We start from the raw sequence: 21,714 nt of genomic DNA on the forward strand, positions 1-21,714 counted from the left end.
AAACAATAACAGCTAGGTAGAACATATCTGTCTCAATTCTAACGGATCATGCAAACTCCCTTCCTTTCTCTTCTTTAAAACTAAAATGAGAAATATGATGGAAAAGAACAAGCCAGTGAGGTCTCAGGCAGTATTATGAAATCAAGATCCCTAAAGCTTGGATAAATTGACTTTGGAGTTTACTTAGTCAAAGTGGAGACATATTGATACAGGAATCCCATTTCTATCACTTACCAACTATATGGCCTCAGCCAAGTCACTTAGCCATTTTGTACCTCAGTTTCCTCATGCATAAAGAGGAAGATCTAAGGCCCGGCATGGTGGGTCACACCTGTAATCCCAGCACTTTGGGAGGTTGAGGTGGGCGGGTCATGAGGTTAAGAGTTCAAGATCAGCATGGCCAACATAGTGAAGCACCGTCTCTACTAAAAATAGAAAAAAAATTAGCCAGGCAAGGCGGCACACGCCTATAGTCCCAGCTACTTGGAAGGCTGAAGCAGGAGAATTGCTTGAACCTGGAAGGCGGAGGTTGCAGTGAGCCAAGATTGTGCCACTGCACTCCAGCCTGGGCAACAGAGTGAGACTCCATCTCAAAAAAAAAGAGGAAGAGCTAATATGCATAAAGCTTAACAGTGTCTAACACACTGCTAATAAATGTTCAATTAACAGTAGCTTTTAGTTATAGCCATGAAAATGATTGATAAATCTTAGGTTATGACTGTACATATCACACCCATTCATACTAACACAGAAGTAAGATTTAGCCCTTTTTGTCTCTTTTGGGCAGAAGGGAATTAAAAGTTTTCCACCTTCAACTACAACTCTGCAATGCACCAGCATATAGAAGTCAGGACACTGACTGTCTCAAAACCAAAGACCTCCCCTATAGCCTCCGTAAGGCAATGTTCAAAGAGGGGTCAAGCAGGTGATGTTTCTCATTATCTCCAGGTCTTGGACACAGGGGCCGAGGACTGGGGGTTCCTCTGGGCTGGGAGACAAGCTTTCTGGACTGCTCCCAGATAGGCTTTATTCCTGGACTGCTACCAGACATTTTTCTCCTCTGCAGAAGTGACCCTGGTGCCAGGTTCTTTCAAGATAGCCTCGCTCCTTGTCTCCAGAACATGCAAGCAAAGGCTCATGCTTTGGGGAAATCAAAATGGAAGAGCAACTGATGTTTGTTTACACATTTCACCTGTGTGCGGTGGCAGCTCTGGAAAGGAGCCTACTGTCCCCAGCACTTCCAATGCCCACCAGTTGTATCTGACTTCCAGTGTGTACAAGTCCCTAGCACTCTCCCGGAGTCCAATTTGGAATGCTGCTCACAGGTAATGGCACATCTTAAAATATTAAGAAAGCTTTATCTTTACTATTTATCTCAGAAAAAAAAAATGGAGACACTTTTTATTTTTCACGCAGATGAGCAGTAATACCAGCACAATATTTTGGACTTTCCTCCAAACTCTGACCCCAGACAGAAGTCCCTCAATGCAGCTTTCCCTTCCTTGTGGACCTTCTGATGTTGTTCCAACACGGAACCTGCCTTTTTGAGCCTTCCCAAGAATCTTAGTGAATCTGAGGAAAGTGACTGGCCTGCCCTACCCACTCCAAGAAGAAAACCCAGATTGCTGCACCTCAGAGGCTCAGCACTCAAGCCCTAACATCTTGGATATGGCTTCACGTAGGGAAAGGAATGCCACTAACAGCAAAATGAATTGTAATGCAAAGTAATCCTGGTGAAGTTTGTTATTGTTGTTGTTAGTGTTTATGAATCTCAGGCAATGTTCTGAAGCAGGCGGTAAAAAGTCCTGACATGAACACCCACAACTGGCCAACCTGGTATGTTTTGCACTAATTATATTCCTAAAGCCACCAGCTGGGTTTGATATGGCCAGCTGATCATGAGGCCCTGCTTAATGGACTACAGAATCCAATGATACTGACAAACAGCAATACTTGTTTGGATTTGTACCTGGCTCCACCTGTGGTGGGAGAGGTCATATGCCTTTTAGGATCCTCAGCCAAAGTGGATGTCCTGCCTTACCCCTGACTCCATCACAAGAGCCATGTCACTCTCCCTTTCACTGCACTGACACTCTCACACTGATTACACCCAGCACATTTTTATCTTATCTTTCTTTCACATGTCCCATATCCGTCTGGGGATGAGTCAGTGCAACTACTCCCCTGTCTGATGGTTTTAAAACTAGGCATGTCCTCAAAAGACCAAAACAAACAAGAGAAAAAGATCATATACAAATACAAAAAAAGCCACGAATCCAACCTAAACATAAGTTTTGTGAACACAATACATGCACTAAGGTGAACCCCATTTGGTTTCCTCTGCACACCTGAGAGGATTCTTTATTGTTGTGATCCTGAAAGGTGAGTATCCTTGCCTTGTATAGAAGGCTACACAGCAACACAGATCTGTGGGAAGTCCAAAATACTCAAGGGGCTAGAACTTTGTTATATTTCATCAGATACCACATTTTTTCCTCCATTCTTGTCAGGATTCTGAAGCCAAGATGGCATGAGATATTAGATTATTTACTCCTATTACGAGAATAATTCTACAGACTTAGCAAATGACTTAAAAAGCTGAGGTTTCAGAACCTCTAATCGCCTATAAGGCTTGTTAAAGAGTTTCTGATTTAGTCTGTGTGGGGTGAGCCTGAGAATCTTCATTCCCAGAAAGTTCCTAGGTGATGTTGACACTGCTGTGCTAGGGAATCACTTGGAGAACCATTACTTTAAAACATCAGGATATGGTGGGACCTGCTGGTATATCAGATTAGGTTGCACAAAAGAATACTAAGCTTATGCACCTCAGTTTTTAAGTCTCATGCAATGACTTAAAACAGCACCATCTCTTCTTTAAAATTGCTGAAAACTTCAAAGTAAGTTAACTAAGGTTCAGTAGAGACTAGAAAAATGAGTCGGAGTTGGAAACTAAAGACATCACATGCATTTATACTAAAGAGGAGGAGGAGCCCGAAGGTTAAACACAGTTTGTTAAGTGATAATAATGCTCTTGTCCTTAGAAGCCAACCTTCCTCTTTAATTCCAACTTTATAGCATTCCTTGTCATGTGGAGCTTCCTATGGAGTAGAGGGCTGAAACAGGTCTAAAAGTCATTACCAAAATAGCTGATAACTTCCACAGCCGAAATCTAATTTCTCTAAGATAGTGATACTCAATTCTGGCTATACATTATCACCACCTGGGAAGCTTAAAAAATACAGATGCCCAGTCCTCATACCTAGAGATTCTGACCTAACTGCCTTAGGATGGTACCTAGACACTGGTGGTTTTGAAAGCTCTTCAGGTGATTCTAAAATGCAGCCAGGGTTAAAAACCACTGATGTAGGAGAAAGGTGACTGGTGGATAGGAAAGACAAGGGGAATAAGCCCTCTTCAGACAATGTGTAGTAGATATAAAAGGAAAAGAACAGAATGGGACAGCAACCAGGAATGACCAGGACAAGTGAAAGAGAGATTAATCTGTTAGATTCGTGAGATTGATCTAGGGATCAACCCAATGTTGGCTGTCTCAGGTTCAAAAATCAGAAATAGCTAGATGATCAAGGAAGTACCCTCATGTGCCAAAGACTTGGTAACGGTCCAAAGAACATACCAGGAAATCCTCTTAACAAGGTATACTATTTTTTTTTAGAAGTTACTGAGAACCTGAGGCAAAGAACTTTTAGTTTTTCACAAATCAACTAAAAGTTTAACTTTGAAATCATATATCAAAAAAAAAAAATATATATATATATATATAATTTCTTCCCCATCAAAAAAAACTGTTTTTGAAATGGGGAGGGAAGAGATTAAAGAAGTAACTCTCAGAGCACCCAGTAGCTGAAATCATCCTCCCAGTAACCTCACTGACAAATGGGTTTTCAAAGCTGTAAAAACATGCAATGCAAATGATAAAACCTTGGTATTTTTTTCTCTTCCTTCTTGACCAGCACAGACACGTGAGGTAACAAGCTAAAAAAAATTTTTTTGAAAGCTTTATGATCCTGTTTAAGGCACAACAATGAACACAAAAGAAACTAGTTAGAAGAACTCAGTCAATGGAAAGAGCAAGGACTCTCCAGGCAGGCAACAAAGACGTCAGGTGAAAATCATCTCTGCTCACATCAATAGAGCAAACACTGGGAGCCAAGAGATAAAAATCCAGATGTATTTCCACTGCATTAAAAGCTAAACAGATTCATCCATTTAAATTTTTTTTGGTGGATGAAAAAATGTAGATGTGGCTAAAACTGCATCTTAAAAACAAGAATCGTAATTTTTGACTGAAACATTCATCTGGTCAACAATTGATTTCAAAGCCAACTTAGATGACATACTTTTCACTAGCACCACCTGTTACCTTTCTTATTTAACACGTGGTACCTTGCTTATTCAGCACTGGCTGCTAATAAATTAACTTGAAGCATTCACTGATTTTATGAGACTATTGGAATAAACTTCTCTTCCCAATAAGTCTCTTCCCAAGGAACATCTACTAAATGATGTCCACAGTCAAATGCTGAACTTGACCTTAACAAATGACAAAACCTAAAATATGGCCCAAATCACCTAGTCTTTCAGTATGAAATAAGGATCTTTCTTGGAAGGGGAGGAGACTAAACAGGACTGATTTAGATAATTCAGTTCAGCAGAGGACATGCATCTATTCAAAAAGACGGCTGTAAACTTATCTTTATTAGACAGGCTTGGAGATAGAAGGGCTGATTTAGGCCACTAATTTCAAGAAACAGTATACTAGCTCACCTAGAAAATTATCTATTAGGAGCTTAAGAGTCCATGTGTTCTAAAGCAAACATGCTTACACTGGTATCAGCTTGAAGATAACTTTAATCAGGCCTACGACATTTTCATAAGTCAATTCCAGGCTTCTCAGGGTTATATAAATGATGCATCTAACTGATCATTATTAAAGAAATTTAAAACTGATCATTATTATTATTATTATTTTTTTTGAGACGGAGTTTCACTCTTGTTACCCAGGCTGGAGTGCAATGGCGCAATCTCGGCTCACCGCAACCTCCGCGTCCTGGGTTCAGGCAATTCTCCTGCCTCAGCCTCCTGAGTAGCTGGGATTACAGACATGTGCCACCATGCCCAGCTGATTTTTTGTATTTTTAGTAGAGACGGGGTTTCACCATGTTGACCAGGATGGTCTCGATCTCTTGACCTCGTGATCCACCCGCCTCGGCCTCCCAAAGTACTGGGATTACAGAAACTGATCATTATTAAAGAAAATTAAAAAGGAGCAGCATCAGAGCTTCAATTTTTACTTAAAATTATCTTGCCCAAAATGTTACTAGTTTGTGGGCCCCAATCTGCATAAGTATATTCATACACGGCACATTAATGCTGTTAATGGGACTGTACTGAAAGTGAGTAAGATATGTCCCTTCTCATCCTACCAACTGAAGTTTTTCTAACTGAAAAAACAAAGAGAAAAACCCGTACCTAATTCAGACTCAGATGCAAAAATATGAAGGAAGGGATTAACAAGTCCTTGGTTTGGAAATAAATGTTGATGGTAAGTCCTAGAGCAGCTACATGTAAGGTAAAAACTCTGGAAGACCCATCGCAATGCTTTTAAATTAAGTAGATCTTTTTTTTCAGCGATTTATCAACAGGAAAAGTTCAAATGAAAGAGATCTAGAAAAAGTGTTTTACTCTATGAAACCATCATGGTATCAGAAGAAAATTAATCTACATCTTTTTTTAAGGTATTAAGTAAAATAAAATAGGAAGAAACAGGAGGAGGGTGAGCAGGAGGCTTTAAACATCACTCAGCCCAAGCTTAATATGAAATATGGAACCAAAGCCATTATGCAGATAATTTATGATCAAAGAAATATCATTTTTAAAAATCAATGATTAGGACACTCAGGAAAAAAGCAGTTTTGTAATGTGAATTACCTGAATTAATGACTCAACTATCCACTTGATCTTTTTAATGCAGTAAAAAGAGAGAACCAGTTTTCAAGGAGACAAACTCAAATGTATATAATTTTATGCCCTCCTTAAACTTCAGGTTTGTACCCAGAGTTGTCCCTTTAAAAGTCCACAGTGGCACTGCCACCTTCTACTGCAGCAGCCTCCTGCCGCACCATCCTCCCCTGCATGCTGTTATACGCGGTTATCAGGTAGCACCGTTCTGCCTGCTCACGTTTATCATACGAGTTTCAGTTTATCCTTCGGACATTATCCAGACACTACTTACCCTTCTCTACTACGAAACTGAGAGTTCTGTAATTTTTTTCCAACATAAACAGAATAATATGGAAATATTAGCATTCTGTTAGCTACATTTTATCTTAGGGCACATAGGTACTGCCTTCCTGTGGCCAATTAAAACCACCATCTTAGGACTTACTCATACATATTTTTACCTTGAAGACAAAAGCAGTAGGCTCTTCAGTAGAGATAAACACTAACCTGGCCAGCAACTTGCATTATGCAACATTTTCTGTTTCTGTCTTGGCAGCCTGCCTTTAAAACTGTTAGTAACTGCACTGCAAAGAGACGACCACCTCACACAATATTTTTAATATCATTAATTATGAGTTCTGATTCAGCAGCAAAACTTCTGCCAAGAACTCCTTGTAAATGTGTTTTTTTTTTCCTAAAATCTGCTTTTCTTGATGTTGCTGTCTGCATTCATCTATCTGCTTGAAGCCTATAAAAGCACAGATATCCTACTGTCCCAACATAGAAACTTCTGCGATAAGGGCCCATCCCAAAAGATTTCTACCTACCATGCGTCACTCTATTATTATAAATAGTATTCTGTGCATCTGACCCATAGTAAACCATGGTCACACCTGGTAGTGACCGAAGAGAAATGCAGACTCACCAAACCAACAGGTTTCTCACAGAATTCTCAAGCCATTCCTACTCTCCCATTAAAGACCCAGGTATATGCTAATTCTTAAAAGTTATTTAGCTCATACAAAAATCAAGGAAAGAAGCCTAAATCATGAAGCCAAGTCTACTTCCCACCAGCACACAGAGAGATGCTGTTACTCAGAGTCGGCACGACTCTGAAAATGATCATTCAAGACGAACTCAAAAGCATTAATTAAGGTGGGGATTCCTGGGGACAGAGATGAAGAATGCGGCACAGAGTAGAAACTTTTTAAAGGACAGCTCTTTAATTTCTTGCTGTACCCCACCCAAAGTCCCACACACACTCCAAAAGACAGGAAAGCATACTAGGAAAGTCAGAAGCTCCCAAGTCAGAGAGCCCTGGGTTTGGATCCCAAGCAAGTTACTTTAACCTTCATGAACCATTTCCTTCTCTTTAAACTACAGGATCAATACTAAACGTAAAAAAATGTAGTTAAGCAAATGGCACATAGTAAGGGCTCAATAAATCATGGCTATTATTATTGTCATTACTATTATAAATAAGCCAGAAAATGTTTTGTGTAGACTCCTTTTAATCATGAAAAACAAACTGTATCTCTAACCTAACCCGGACACCCCTCTCCAAAAATACGATTTTAAAATATGAAAACAAACAGATGTAACTGATTCTTAAATGTCTAAACATTTTGAGCCAAACACCTACTGGGTACCTACCAGATATCTACGGCTACTGCTGCTGCTGCTGCTCCTATGAGGACAACCACTCTATGTTCTGTGCTTCATCAGAAGAGCTGGTTTTTCGGATGTAAATATAAAACAGAGGGGAAGTGAGCCTGAAGTACCAAGCGTGTGAGACTTTGAAAGGTTTGAACCAAGCATAGGACACACTGATAGGACTCCAGAGAGATCTGGATTAGCCTTACCACCATCACCAATGGCAGTGAACATGGTATGCAGCTATCTGCTCAAGCCTTGACATGGCCAAAAGGAGCCTTCTTCTTCCACATTATTCTCCCACCGAGGATCCTTGGTTTCTCCTTCCCCTCCCCTCCCCTCAAAGACTGACTCAACTAGACCAAAGCCCTCGGCCAGACTTCACCGACTTACTGTAAACCTCAAGTCCACAATCAACAAGCACAGCCATACTGTCAGTTCACAAAATAGGCAGAAAAAAAAATTCAGTAAGGAAGGGACTAGGGGGAAGGACACATGTGAGAGAGGGACATGTTCTAGTAGCTCTAACTGGGAAATCAAGGAAAATTCATGCCTCCCTCTGTCCTTGCTGCAGAATAAAAAAAGAAGAAATGTAATTGACAAGAAAGTAGCCTATAAATGATTATTAACACTTTAATCTGAATCTAAATAAAGTCTTTTTATTCTTCTCCATCTGCAACTCTGCCATTCCCACTCTTCTATCCCGAGGCTGTTAGGCTAGTTTCTTGGGACTGCCATATCGAATTATCACAAATTTAAGGGCTTAAAACAACAAAAGTTCACTCTCTCTCAGTTCTGGAGGCTAGAGGTCCAAAATCAAGATGTTGGCAAAGCCATGCTCCCTGAGAAGGTTCTAACGGAGGATATTTTCTTGCCCCTTCCAGCTTCTGGCAGCTCCTGGCAATCCTTGGTGTTCTTTGGCTTATAACTGCATCACTCTAATCTTTGTCTCCAACTTCCCACGGCCTTATTTGGGTCTCTGTGTATTTTCTCATCTTCTTATACACACCAGTCATTGGATTTAGGACCTGCCCTAAGCCGATATGACTTCACTTTACTTCTGGAAAGATCCTATTTCCCAATAAGGTCACCATTCTGAAGTTCCAGGAAGACATGAATTTTAGAGAAACACTATTCAACCCACTCCAACCGCCATGTAAAAAATAAACCCCCACCACCAAAATATGGGCATAGAGGAGGGAGGGGACAAATTATAGCATTGCAGAATTACAAGAAGTTCAAAGTTATGGTAGTCTCCTGTAGATCCATGAATACTCATTTTTGAGTTGGAAATAATGTTGCTCTTACTTTTACCTTACATTTCTCTCTTACCTGAGAGAAATGTACACACATACATTTCTCTCACCCATGAGGAACTGTGAAGCTTTGGAAAATATCAAAAGTCTTAATCAAAATAGCACTAAAACACAGAACATCCCACTGATCCAGACACTTGACTTCTCCATAAAAATTTGGTCATAGGTATAAATGAACATACGGTATCAAGAATTGAGTAGCAAAAAGATGAAAGGCAGGGGAGGATATTTTTCAGCTAAAAGCACTCCCATTTAATGATCTAGGAATGCGAAGTAAACCATGGGTCTTAGAAGACCAAGATTTCCTTTAAAACACTTGCTTTAAGTTTTTAATCTCCACACATGCTCTGCCAAACTATCCTTTTCTGATAATGACAATAAACTTACATGGAAACACTATTCAGAGTTCTTTTTAAAAAAAAAAAATCAAGGTATTATTTTAGCAGAGTGGAGAGAAAAAAATACTTGCAATCAGCTTTAAGACTTGTGTACTCCCTCTGCTGGCTCTGAGTAAACTCTCAATAGCTTCAAGGGCTACCTTTATTAACTTCACTAGACATCTAAAATATAAGAAAGCCTGGGTATAGTGGCTTACATTTGTAATCCCAGCACTTTGGGAAGCCAAAGCAGGAGGACCACTTGAGCCCAGGGGTTTGAGATCAGCCTGGGCAACAAAGTGACCTCATATCTCTACAAAAAAATCATAAAATTAGCTGGATGTGGTGGCGCTCATTAGTAGTCCCAGCTACTGGGGTGGCTGAGGCAGAAGGATCATAGCTCTCTACAGAGTGAGTCAGGAGTTTGGAGCTGTAGAGACCTATGATTGTGCCACTGCACTCCAGCCTGGGTGATAGAGCGAGGCCTTGTCTCAAATAAAAAATTTAAAAATTTAAGATAAAAATACATAAGGGAAAATGTGACGTAGATTCTTCTACCTGCCCCCCACCCCCTAATGGTCTTCAAAGGAATACCCTAACACATACTGAAAACTGCCCAACACATCTCTCTTGGATTCACTACAGGTTCACCCCAGAATGAAGCTAATGTATGCTGTTTGTCTGTTTGGGGGAGAGTTTACTTCTTATTCCAGCCTTGCTCCCTACACATGTGCCACATGTTTTCCTTACTCTGTGCTCACCTCTCCACTGCAGTCCTAGGGCACATCCGGACACCAAGGTGTGACGAGCCTCAAGAAGATAACCTGGCTTCCTCACCTCAGGCAATGACCCAGGAGTGGCAGAATTACTAGAAGAGCCACAGCCCAGCAGAGAAGTTAGTCCTCTTCACTTACTATGTTATTCCATAGTAATAACTGAGGCACTGAAGAGAAAATGTCTCAAGATCAAAACCTCAAAAAATCAGGAGTGAAAAGCAGAACAAGCGAACTGTAGAAAAGCCTGGCTTGAAACACACTCCAATCATACATTTCCATTTTACCAAGAGTGATACATCACAGCACTCTATGGATGCCTGCTATTGTTCTTTTTCCTTTAAGGGAGACTGAGACACTGGGAAATGAATGCCATTTGGTCAAGAATAAAATGGTGAAAGATACTGGGTCTGTCTGGGCAATGATGCAGTCAGAACTGGGGTCGTCTATCATAATCTCCAGCCTAACAACCTATTCAGAACTCTTAACTTGGAAAAGCTGCAGACTGGTCCTGAAATAGATCATCTCAAAGACTGCCTGCTATCTCCTTTCCTTTCATACATGACTTCTATTTCCCAATCCAAGGACAGAAAACTTGAAGTACATTTGGGACTTCTGCCACAAAATGAAGAACATTACAAACAACTAAGGCTTTACATAACAGCTTTTTTCCTAAAAGTGGGTAAAATAAACTTTGGGCAAAACAATTCTATGATGACTTTCTGGACAGCGCATGTTGATGTTGCATACAGTGGGATATACATACAGAGGGCAAACTTGATTTCATTTTTCTCTTAATGCAAGGTCATCCCAAGATCACTCTTCCCTCAGTTTCTGTGGTAGGTAGTGATGGACACTTACGGAGTTTTCAGCGACTTATGCATTGGTTAACAAGGCACTGCAAGAAACCCCAGATAGCACAGCATCATCTCACATTTACTCCACATCACATCAACATTGATGCTAGGAGGTCTAAGGCTGATGCCACCTTCAGAGATGCAAATACCCAAAAGACTTCACCCATGACACCAGCTCATTCCTGGGCCACACCAGCTCATTCCTGAGCCACATCAGCCCCTTTCAGAGTCACAGCCCCAAAACTAAGGTTATCCATATGGGCTGATTACATAAACCAAAAAGTAGCTCCAAATATTAGAAACACTCAAGTGAGTGTCTGGCAGACACATTCCCTAATTTCGAGTCTCTTACACTGTGCTTAAAAATATTCAAGAGTCGCAGGAAAATGACAAAATAAACAGGTAGGAGTCATGGGGTGGGCAGGGTAAGTGGTGTTGAGAGAAAAGGCATTTTAGCAAGGTAAGTTGAGAGTGCTGATGGAGAACATAAAAAGAGAACCATAGTGACTCCAGTGTGTGACAGCCTAGAAGAGGGGAGGAGAAGCAGAAGACAGCAAGTGAAGTAAGGGCTTGCAGAATTTGAGGCAAACAACACTGACATGAACAGCTGCGAAACAACAATGGTAGGCAGCAGACACTGTAGTACAGTGGTACCGAGACACTCTTTTTTTTTTTTTAAAAAAAAAGAAGGTCTCACTCTGTCACCCAGGCTGAGTACAGTGGTGCAGTCATGCTCACTGCAATCTCAAACTCCTGGGATTAAGGGATTCTCCTGCCTCAGTCTCTCAAGTAGGTGGGACAACAGGCATGCACCCCCACAACCGAGCTAATTTTTTTTTAAGAGGGAGTTTCGTTCTTGTTGCCCAGGCTGGAGTGCAATGGCGCAGTCTCAGATCACTGCAACCTCCGCCTCCTGGGTTCAAGCAATTCTGCCTTAGCCTCCCGAGTAGCTGGGATTACAGGCATGTGCCACCACACCTGGCTAATTTTTTGTATTTAGTAGAGACAGGGTTTCATCATGTTGGTCAGGCTGGTCTCAAATTCCTGACCTCAGGTATCTACCAGCCTCGGCCTCCCAAAGTGCTAGGATTACAGGCGTGAGACCGCACTGGGCCTAATACATATATATAATATATATATATGTAATATATATTATATATATGTAATATATACATAATATATACATGTAATACATATAACATATATATGATATATATATCTTATATAAAATATATATATTTTATATAATATATATAAATTTTATATGTAATATATATATATATATATGTGTGTGTGTGTGTGTGTGTGTGTGTGTGTGTGTGTTGTTTTGGTACTGACAAGGTCTCATTTTGTTGCCCAGGCTGGTCTCAAACTCCTGGCCTCAAGAAATCCTCCTGCCTTGGCCTTCCAAAGTGTTAAAATTATAGGCATGAGTCACTGCGCTAGTTAGACACACCCATAACTCCACCCCTGCTAGCTGTGGAACCCTGAACCAGTCACTCACATGTTCCTAACCTCCAAAATAAAGTAGTTAGATGATCTTTAAGATCTCTTTTAGTTCTGAGTTTTAGGCAACAAGTAATACAGATAAGTCAGTGGCATCAAGGCTCCATATCCATTCCAGAGGAAGGCCAGATCTACATCAAGTCCTGGAAGACAGAACTGGGGATTCCACATCAGTCCAGGGCCAAAGACGTGCTCTATCTAATCCAGGTGGAGCCTGGAAAACCAAAGCTTCTCCCAAATAGACCCAATCCACAGGAGCCATGGTACGGTGGCTTTGCATCTCCAAAGCAAGCTCAAAATGATCTGCAGAGAGTTAAATGCCAGCTCCAAGCCACGCCCGACATCAAATTTGCCGTTTGCCTGCAACTTCTTAGCAGAGTTGAAGTACTACAGAAAGCAGAAATACAGATGTAAAAAAATGCGATGGGAATAGGCAGCAATGACAAGTTCACAAAGCACAGATATGCCACAGCTTATTCTCTTTCTCCTCGATCAAAATAGGAACTCCCGTGAGTGAACTGGAACTTTCTTTATCTGCCTTGTGCTACCACTATATCCCTAGGTCCTGACAGAATGCTCTGCAAGCAGCATGTCTTTGATAAGCATTTGTTGAATACATGAAACAGGATGTGATGCAAATGGGTAAAAAGGGTTTTTCTCTTTTATTCACTTACTGTATACCAGCTCTAACACCCACTGATATCAACCCATCTTTGTATTTATGATCCCCAGCTCTTTTTTTTTTTTTTTTTTTAGCACCAAAAAGGTGAAGTGGCTCTTCAGGCCCCATCAATTTGTGATGCAGGAAAAGGAGTGAAATGAGGAGTTGAGAATAGGGTCAAGTCTGTCCCCATAGGCAAAATAAGTGGGTATAGAAACAAAATAAATTCCATATTCTCTTTAGCTCTGGGAATCCGTAATGTGATGCCCCAGCTACAGGTAAGCGGGGCAACCCACCAGAATGTACAGGCCTAAACAATCTTTAAAAAAAAAAAAAATTAAGACGGGGTTTTGCTATATGCCCAGGCTGGTCTCAAACACCTGGGCTCCAACCTAAACAGCCTTATCTTTGCATTTTCCATGAGGATGGTAAACTTTTGCGAGACCAAATTAAATGACTTCTTAGTGAGACAAGGCCTCTTCATTAATTTTCCAAATAAAAATATCTTGCAGATTTTAAGTAAGAATCACAACAGAGTACTAAAAATTTTAACTACAAGATGTTCTTGTATGGTATCATTTTCTTAAAATGAGAACTCTCCTAAAATCTCCTAAAAATAAGTCTGCTGTAGTTCATTTCATTTTCTAAGAAGGAGATAAACATATCAAAACACACACTTAGCTTCTTTTTTAAAGTATCTCTGTTACATGGGACTCACAGATCAAAGTCAAAAAGGGCCAATTTCTTCACTTCAGAGGTCAATGACACAGCTTTGAGAAAGAGGAAAAACAGTCCCTCTAGTGTACTGGGGCTGTAGAAAGAGGAAGTATATTAGTTGAGAATCACTGACGAAGACACTATTGCCAAAGGAAATTACAAAACGACATTCTGGCAACATGGGCCAAGCAGACAGATTCTTCACACACGACCGTAACTGGCCTTTTGGTGAGTTGCTCCAAAAGGTGACTGAGGTCAAAATTATAAGCCAAAATGACTTAGTCATTTTGAAATTTAGAAAAAAATTTAAAAAGCTGCAGTTAAAATAACATTTTCCTAATACAGTATGTTGAAAAGGAACTGGATGTATTAATCTAAAGAACAGAAACAGTGAGGACATAAATAAGCATTATGTGACAGGTCAGTCCTCATCTTTTTACCTTGGCAAGAAGCCATAACAGTACACATTCTTACATGAAAGAAGACTCAGACTTTTGAAGAATTATCCTTTGGAGGAGCAGCAGCAGAAATCTTAACACAGTATCCCTCACATTTGTGAAAACTATGAGAACCACTACAGAAACTCCAGTTCGGCTTATTTGATTAAGCCCTGACCCATGGGAAAAGCAAGTGTGTGGGGCGTATAAGGAAATAAGTGACAGATAGACAGGCCTTCCAGGTAAACCCTGGAGTCCTCAGAGGTCTCCCCAAGACAAGAGGAACTGAGAGAACTCACTTGTTCAATCATGGGTGCAGTGCAAGCTTAATCTGAATTAAAGGAAATGTAACCTTTTCCCCTCTTAACCACATCTGATTATTCATTTCTACTTTAATGCCTGAGGTAAGGGAACCTGCGAGATAGCCATCATCCTTCTCCCAGACACAGTATGCATCTGACAAATTTAAGTAACCAAGTGCTTCCTCCTTTTGTTAAAATGCTATCTTTCTTGCCTCTTTTATCACTTCATAGTTCCTAAGTAACCCTACTGACAGGCACAGACAGCTATACAAACATGATACACTCACTCAGCCTCCGTCTACATTTGCCCATCCTTTTGATGTTGAAATAATGTTTTTAGACTGAGAGGCAAATATGACTTTCAGGAAAGCAACCTCTCTACTTATGTAAGACTCTCCATTACCTAAAAAATGACCTTTAAAAAAAGATCAATTTAAAGAAGAAAATGGAGAACAAAATCCTCTAGAATTGTGGCTACTAATTACCTCTCTACTAACTAGTTGTGTGATCTTAAGAAAGTCATTAACTTCTCCAAATATCAGGTTTTTCACCAAAAAAATAAAGGGTTGAACTAGATCAGAAAATTTCTTCCTGGTTATATGTTAGAATACTTAAATACCTAAGAAACTTAAAAAAAAAAAAATCAATACTAAGCTGCACACAAGCCAAATTCAATCAAATTCTCTGGGTATTTGTACTTTTCAGAAGTTCCAAGGTAATTCAAACATGCAACCAGGGTCGAGAACCATTGGTTTAGATTCCGATCTCCAAACCCTCTTTTCTAATTCTTTCATTTTATCATGTTAGGGTGATAATTTTGGTTACAAAGTCTCATAATGCAATGGCCCAAATAGCCTCAAAAGAAGTTAAGGCCTAGACTCTGCATACTGTGCCCTTTACGCACACGTCTAAGAGATGCTAACCTGAATTCTAGACATTTTGGAAGTTAAAAATTCTCATACATTATTCAGAATGAAACTAGTGTGGTTTAAATGCACATGCGTGATTCCAAAATGACTAATCATGATAAGAATCAACTCCTAAACCTGGATGCATGGAAATGGGTACAATTAGCCCCTGACCTCTCCCTTTTCCCTTATTCCACTCCCACTAAACCACAAGCACAAAAAAAAAGGTTGCCTATTAGTCATAATCAGAATATGAAACCAGCCCTAATTTCAAAGGGCCTTCTCCCTCATCAAATATTTGAAAGTTCCTGCATAACTGCATCTTTTGATGATGGTCATCTTATAAAAACCCTAACAAAATTATATCCCTTTAGTCTTCAAGGATTAGTTGCCATGTGACACTCAGAAATGGAATTGGTTAAAAAAAAAAATGTTAAGGTAAAAAGAATCATAAAATGTGTGCCCTGTATTAAACGTATATAAGATTTTAGTTGAAGAGGGATGAGAAAGCAGAAAGGGGTAAAAGAAATCATGAGACAAAAAAATGGTCATGACATGAAACCATAAAGTTTATGACTAGGCCCAAAATCTGTATTGTGAGTCCTACACACTATATGAAAATAAAACTAGCCCAATCTCAATTTGTGGCTACTTTTGGTAATACCATTTCTCATGTAAATCTTTCCCCATAAAATTCACTCAACTTATCTTTAAGCATAAATACAATAACAACAAATATTATTTGTGAAATTATTTTTGTAAACTTAAAAATCACAGAAAAGGTGAAAACCCTTTCTTACATTAACTTTTTAACTAAGTTAAAAGTTAGCTAACTTTTCACTAACATATTCTCTACACCAAATTCAAACATGCAAGACTACATTTCAAGTGTCAGAAATCTAAAAACGATTTCAAACTCCCAAATTCATGTCCTCAGATCCTGTCCACTCACCCTCTTCCTGATACCATACACTGAGATTAACCCTCCCCATCCACTTGGCAACTCAGTTTTAAAAGATATTGCACTAGTGCTCTTTTCAAATGGAATTGTCTTTCTGTAAAGACAATTTACAGAACTTTCATCCTTTCTGTAAAGAACTCTCACAGCATAGAACTGGCATTCTTTTATAATAAAATTAGACCAAATATAAGACTCATAATGTTAGCATTTGATAAAAGAAATGAGACAGATTTGTAGATTAATATCAAAGCACACGTTTTGCTTTTACAGTATCTAAATAAAGCCTCTCTGATACAAGCCGTATTTAACTTTGCAAGGGCTTTCAGAAAGCAAAATAAAACATTCTCTACATTAAGTTCTTCAGCTTTTTCATATACAGCCTCCTCTCCAGTGCTTTAATTCAATTCTCCACTAAGATTAAACTGTTCTTATTTTTATACCTCCTGAAACCCAGGAAGAGTGCTCCCCAATGACAATGAAGGAAGGAAAGGAGGAAGCAACTACTTTTTTCACTAAAAAAAAAGAAAGAAAAACTAAGCTAAATTGCAAATAGGAGCAGCTGATAAGAGAGATGTGTATCTCCAATTGCACAGGACTCTTTGGCCTGGTACTGACTGACACATTACTATCTTGGGAGAAGGGGCAAGGGAGGTGCCTAGGAAGAGCAAAGCAGCTGGATATCAGCAGCCTAGCAGGGGCAGAGGAGTTAAATCTCTTTGGATACCCAACTGCAGGAAGTCATTACATCATAGGTCTTTCCACACCTCTCTCCCTACCACGTGTCCCGTGCCCCAAGAGAATGAAAAGGAACGGTAGAGAGTCTCTCTTCGGGTTCATTTACAGGTAGAAGCCATTAATGGCCCAGCCCAGCCCCCAAACCTCCCAACCGCCAGAGTGAATGAGGCACAGGTCCCTAGTCCCCTATACCCAAGCCCTTCCCCCCAACAGTGCCAGAGTCCAGGCCTCTCCGGGAGCAGCGGGTGCGGCCACTCTGGATTGAGGTGACCAGGCCAGCCAGTTCGAGGCCCCAGAACATTTCAGAAGCTAGTTAGGAGTAGGTTTACTGGAGTGATATCTCTGAGAAGAAAAGGTGTCAATGCAGGCAAGGAAAGAAAGCCGTCCAGAAGACGTTTGCAACCACTGCTTTTTCTAATGGGATCGATGAGCCTGTGGGAGTTAACACCCGCAAGCTGAAACTTGGACCCCCAAGGGTTCTCATTCAGCTAATGACGACACAATATATTCCTGTGACAGACTAAAAACCACACATCCAACCCCTCCTCCGGGCACTGCATACACAACACTCCCCCACATCCTTCACTCCACCCACAGTGCCCGAAACAGATCCCCACCAAGGTAAACTACTCCAAAGTGGCTGCGAACCTACCTCCTCGACGCTGTCCTGAGAATCCAGCAAACGTACTCCTGTCCGTTCGCCCTTCCCTCGCCAGCGTCCCCTGCCCCCTTCTCCTCACCTGGCCATGCCCTAGGCTGGTGGGGAGCCTCTTTCCCTCATCCGAGGCCGTCCCCAGGTGCCCTTACTCCGGGGATCAAAGAGAACCCCCAAAACCTCACAGCGGAGGCTCCCCCTGCCAACCCCGCTTGCCCTGGAGCCCGCAGGCGCGCTCCAACAAATCCAAGGCGCGTCTCGCGCTGCGCAAGAGGCCCGGCGGGTCCAGCCGCCAGCCAGGGGTAGGTACGCACCTTCCAGCCGGCTGAGCTGTTGCTGTCGCCCTTATCCTTGAAGTAGGGCACGCAGCGCACCATCCACTCGTAGATCTGGGACAGAGTGAGCCGTTTGTCCGGGGAGCTCTCGATGGCGCGGGTGATCAGGTCCGCGTAGGACAGGTTTCCCCAGGCGTTCCGCCGCGACGAGCATTTCCTCGGCTGCCCAGAGCCCCCAGCCGCCCCCGGCTGCGGCGGTGGCAGAGGCTGCTGAGGCTGCAGCGGTGCCTGCGTACCCCCGCTCAGCGCGCCCGCCGCGGGGGCTGGCCCAGACCCGGGGTCTTGCCCTCCCGGTGCCAGCAGCCGGGCCGAGTCCTCAAGGAGCAGCCCGGAGCCCAGGGTGCCGCTCCCGCCACCGCCGATCGCCATGGCCGAGCTGGCCCGGCCCCCGCCGTCCTCCTCGTCTTCATCGTCCTCCTCCTCGGGGATCATGGAGTCGGCAGCCGTCTCCCCCGAGGGCTTAGCGGGGCTCGCTTGGAGCTCCGGCCTTTGCAGGGGCCACGTACAGGAACGCGGCCGGCTCTGGGGCTCGAACTCCGGGTCCAGCTCCACTTCGAGCGGAGAGAGCGGGGCCGGGGAGGCCGGTGCCTCTGCCATCTTCACCGCCCGCCCGCCCGCGGCTGGGGCTCTCGCGCTCTCCTCTCGCGCCGGGGCGGGGTGCGGCGGGGAAGGAACGTGGGCGCCGCCGCCGCCTCCTGGGGAAGCACGAGAGGAGAGAGAAGGAGAGTTGGTTAGCCCGGGCCGGAGCCCAGTCCTCGGCGAGTCCTCGCCCGCTGCTGCCGCCTCCCAGCCGCGCCGCGCCCGCCTACCGGGAACAGGCGGACCTGGAGACGTGCGGCCAGCGAACCTGGCGCAGCAGACACCGCCCCCCGGCCAGGCCGCGGGGGAGCTGCGAGCGAATCGACGGCCTCGCGCGGGGCAGCCCCCTCCCCCCGCCTCCCAGCCGCAGGTCCCTCCCGGGCTAGGCGGCGGGGCGGGGAGAAGGGGGAGGGGCACCCGGGGGAGGGGCGGCCGCGCCTTTAAAGCGGGCAGCGGCCGGTGCTGGCGCAGCCGAGCCGCGGTCGGAGCCCAAGCTCGGGCGTGCGTGCGTTTGTTTATATTTCGCTCCGGCTCGCTCTAGTGCCTCCCGCGGCGCCGCCGCTCAAGTCTGTGTGGTCTTCGGCTCTTTTCCCCTTTCCCGGCCCTGCCGCCTCCGCGACCCCCCTGTCACCCCGCAATCAGCCGAGTGGCCCGAGCCCGGGGACTGCGCGGGCAGCTCCCTTTCCCCTCTTCGCCCGCGGGCCGGAGGACGAACGCGGGTCTGGGGACAGATGGGCCCTTGTCACTTCCAAAAAATAAAGACGGAAAGAAGGGGGAGCAGCACCCCAGCGGGCGTTCGCAGAGGGTCGAGCCCGGAGGGGACGGCCACTTCGGGGTTTTGAGTGGTTGGTATTCTCGCGGACGTCGTCCCCTCCGCCCCCTTCCCAGTCAGGATCCTGGGGAGGGAGCGAGTCGGCACATAAATCTTCCAACAGGTCGGGAAGCGCCAAGTCTCCCGGGCTGCCAGAAAACCCGGACCAGCACGTTCATCACCTCCTTGCTCCCGCTGCTGCCATCTTGACAGTTTCCCCCTTCCCTCGAGTCCTTTAAAAACACTAGCGGGCGAGACGGGGGGCGCGCAAACCGCGGCTCAGGGAGGGGAAAGGGAAGCGCCCGGCCCAGCTCGCAAGCAGATCCGGAGTCACCGGGAAGGCGGCCGCCCGCTGCACGGCTCCGGCGCCTACCTCGCTTCCTTCCCTTCAGGGACGCGGCGGGACGATGCACGATCCCGCGCGGGCCCGGGGCACGGCGAGGAGGGGGCGCGCAACCTCGGCGAAGGAGAAGCGCTCGGGCCGTCGCCGCAGCCCGCCCGAGGAACCGCCTGTCAGCTCGCGCGCCGCCGCCTTCCACATTCCTCCTCCTCCCTTTCACGAGCAGGGCGGCCGCGGCAGCAGCACAAAGTTATAGACACACGCAGGGCGCCTCAACCTAAGCTGACGGCGGGCGGGTCCCCGCCCAGGGGGAGGGTTGGGCGGCAGGCTGGGCGCGCGGCGGGCGTGCGTGAGTGCGCGTGTGTGCGCTCGCGCACGCCTGCGCGGCCCGGGTCCGCGGGGCTGCGGGCGTGGGTGTCCGGGCGCGCGCCGAGGGCCGGGACTCGGCGGGCTCCCGCGGTCGTCCCCGCTGGGCTGCTCCTCCCTCCTGAGAGCCTCAACGACAACAAAGCGCGGCTCTGGCCCGAGAGAAGACGACGAGAGCGGAGAGAAGGGAGAAGAGGGAGCGGCAGGAGCGCGAAGCCCCCAACGCTCCAAGGAACGCAGCGGCTTGGCCTCCCCGACTCCAGGCAGGGCGCCTGGCACCACGGGTCCCCGGCCTGCGCGTCCGCTCGCCGGGCTCTGGGCTCACCACGGTGTCCGGTTCCCGGTTAGAACCCGACACCAGGTAACACCCGAGATAAGATGCTGACCGCAGATGGCCAGGGTTACAGCGGCGTGGAAATACTGAACGGCGAAGATGTTGGTGCCTGCACAACTTCAATAAGCTAGTGCTCACAGATGCGATCAGGCACCAAAAGGTTTACACTGAGTCTCTCACCTTAGACGGTGGACCACAGTCGTGTTTCACTTTTCATGGGTTTCATAGCAAACGGGGGAGAGGTGTAACTAACTCCGGAAGAAATGCAAATTCCCCCCCCCCGTCCTACATTCAAGAGCAGATTGAGAAGGGAAAAATAATTTTAGTCTTAATTTGTAAAGGACGGCAAAACCGCTAAGTGTGCATTTTTTACTTTTCAGAAAAGACGGATTCCTTTAGGCTTAGAAAAACATCTGCCCAAGTCCTTATTCTACGATCCGTGCCCCAAATCGTTTATTTGTACTCTACGAATGCAGTACACGCGACATGCACACCAAAAGTATAGACACTGTAGTTCATAAATATCTTTAAAAAAAAAAAAGTTATAAGTCACCAGAGATAGCTCAGACTGTAGCGGGCTCTGCAATGACCCTCATACACAAAGATCCAGCCCAGCGTACGCAGGAGTCAGCCCGTCCCGCTACCTCCGGGCTCCGGGCTTTGCGCAGCACCCGTCACTCAAGTGACGCGCGACCCCGCCCCTGCACCAAGCTAGTTCGACGCGTACAAACAGATGATGTCATCGTCTTCACACGCGCGTGACCCCGGAGCTCTCCGTCGCGTCGCCATTCGCTGCGCCGCTTACTCGTCAAAGCACGCCGCGCGCTGACTGGCCGCGGCCACCAGTCTCCAGGCCCCAGACACCCCTCTCCGCCCCCCGCCCCCGCCCCCCGGAAAATAATAAACAATCGAGTAAAATTCTAAGGCATGAAGGAGAGGAGAGGGAAAAAGGGAGATGGCGCACCAGAAACCAATTCTTCGCGCGCTGACGGTGGGAGGGTTCCGGGGGGGGGGGAATGCGAGAGGACAGCGGACGGGAGGAACGGAGGAAGAGAGCCGACCTGGGGCGGTGGGTACACCAGGGGCAAGGAGGCGTCGGGGCGGAAAGTTGCCACGCACTCGGCTGGGCG

General features: G+C 44.9%; 1 protein-coding gene and 1 long non-coding RNA gene across 2 annotated transcripts in view; both read right to left on the minus strand.

Annotated features, from left to right (window-relative positions):
• FOXO3 (forkhead box O3) overlaps window positions 1-19,641 on the minus strand; it is a 125,582-nt gene extending 105,941 nt beyond the window's left edge. Inside the window, exon 1 of the mRNA XM_032275098.1 lies at window positions 18,134-19,641. Coding sequence (XP_032130989.1) covers window positions 18,134-18,751 — 618 coding nt within the window. The 5' untranslated portion in view covers window positions 18,752-19,641. The remainder of the gene's footprint in view (window positions 1-18,133) is intronic.
• Window positions 1,891-11,669, minus strand: LOC116549496. Its single transcript, XR_004267905.1, has 2 exons — window positions 5,253-11,669; window positions 1,891-4,964 (listed from the first exon to the last, which is right to left on the minus strand). It is a non-coding gene; the product is annotated as an uncharacterized LOC116549496 (long non-coding RNA).
• Window positions 19,642-21,714: the final 2,073 nt, after the last annotated feature.

This window comes from Sapajus apella, unplaced genomic scaffold (genome assembly GCF_009761245.1).
Source record: "Sapajus apella isolate SASKATOON/1434 unplaced genomic scaffold, GSC_monkey_1.0 scaffold6, whole genome shotgun sequence".
In the NCBI taxonomy this organism is placed as follows: domain Eukaryota; kingdom Metazoa; phylum Chordata; class Mammalia; order Primates; family Cebidae; genus Sapajus; species Sapajus apella.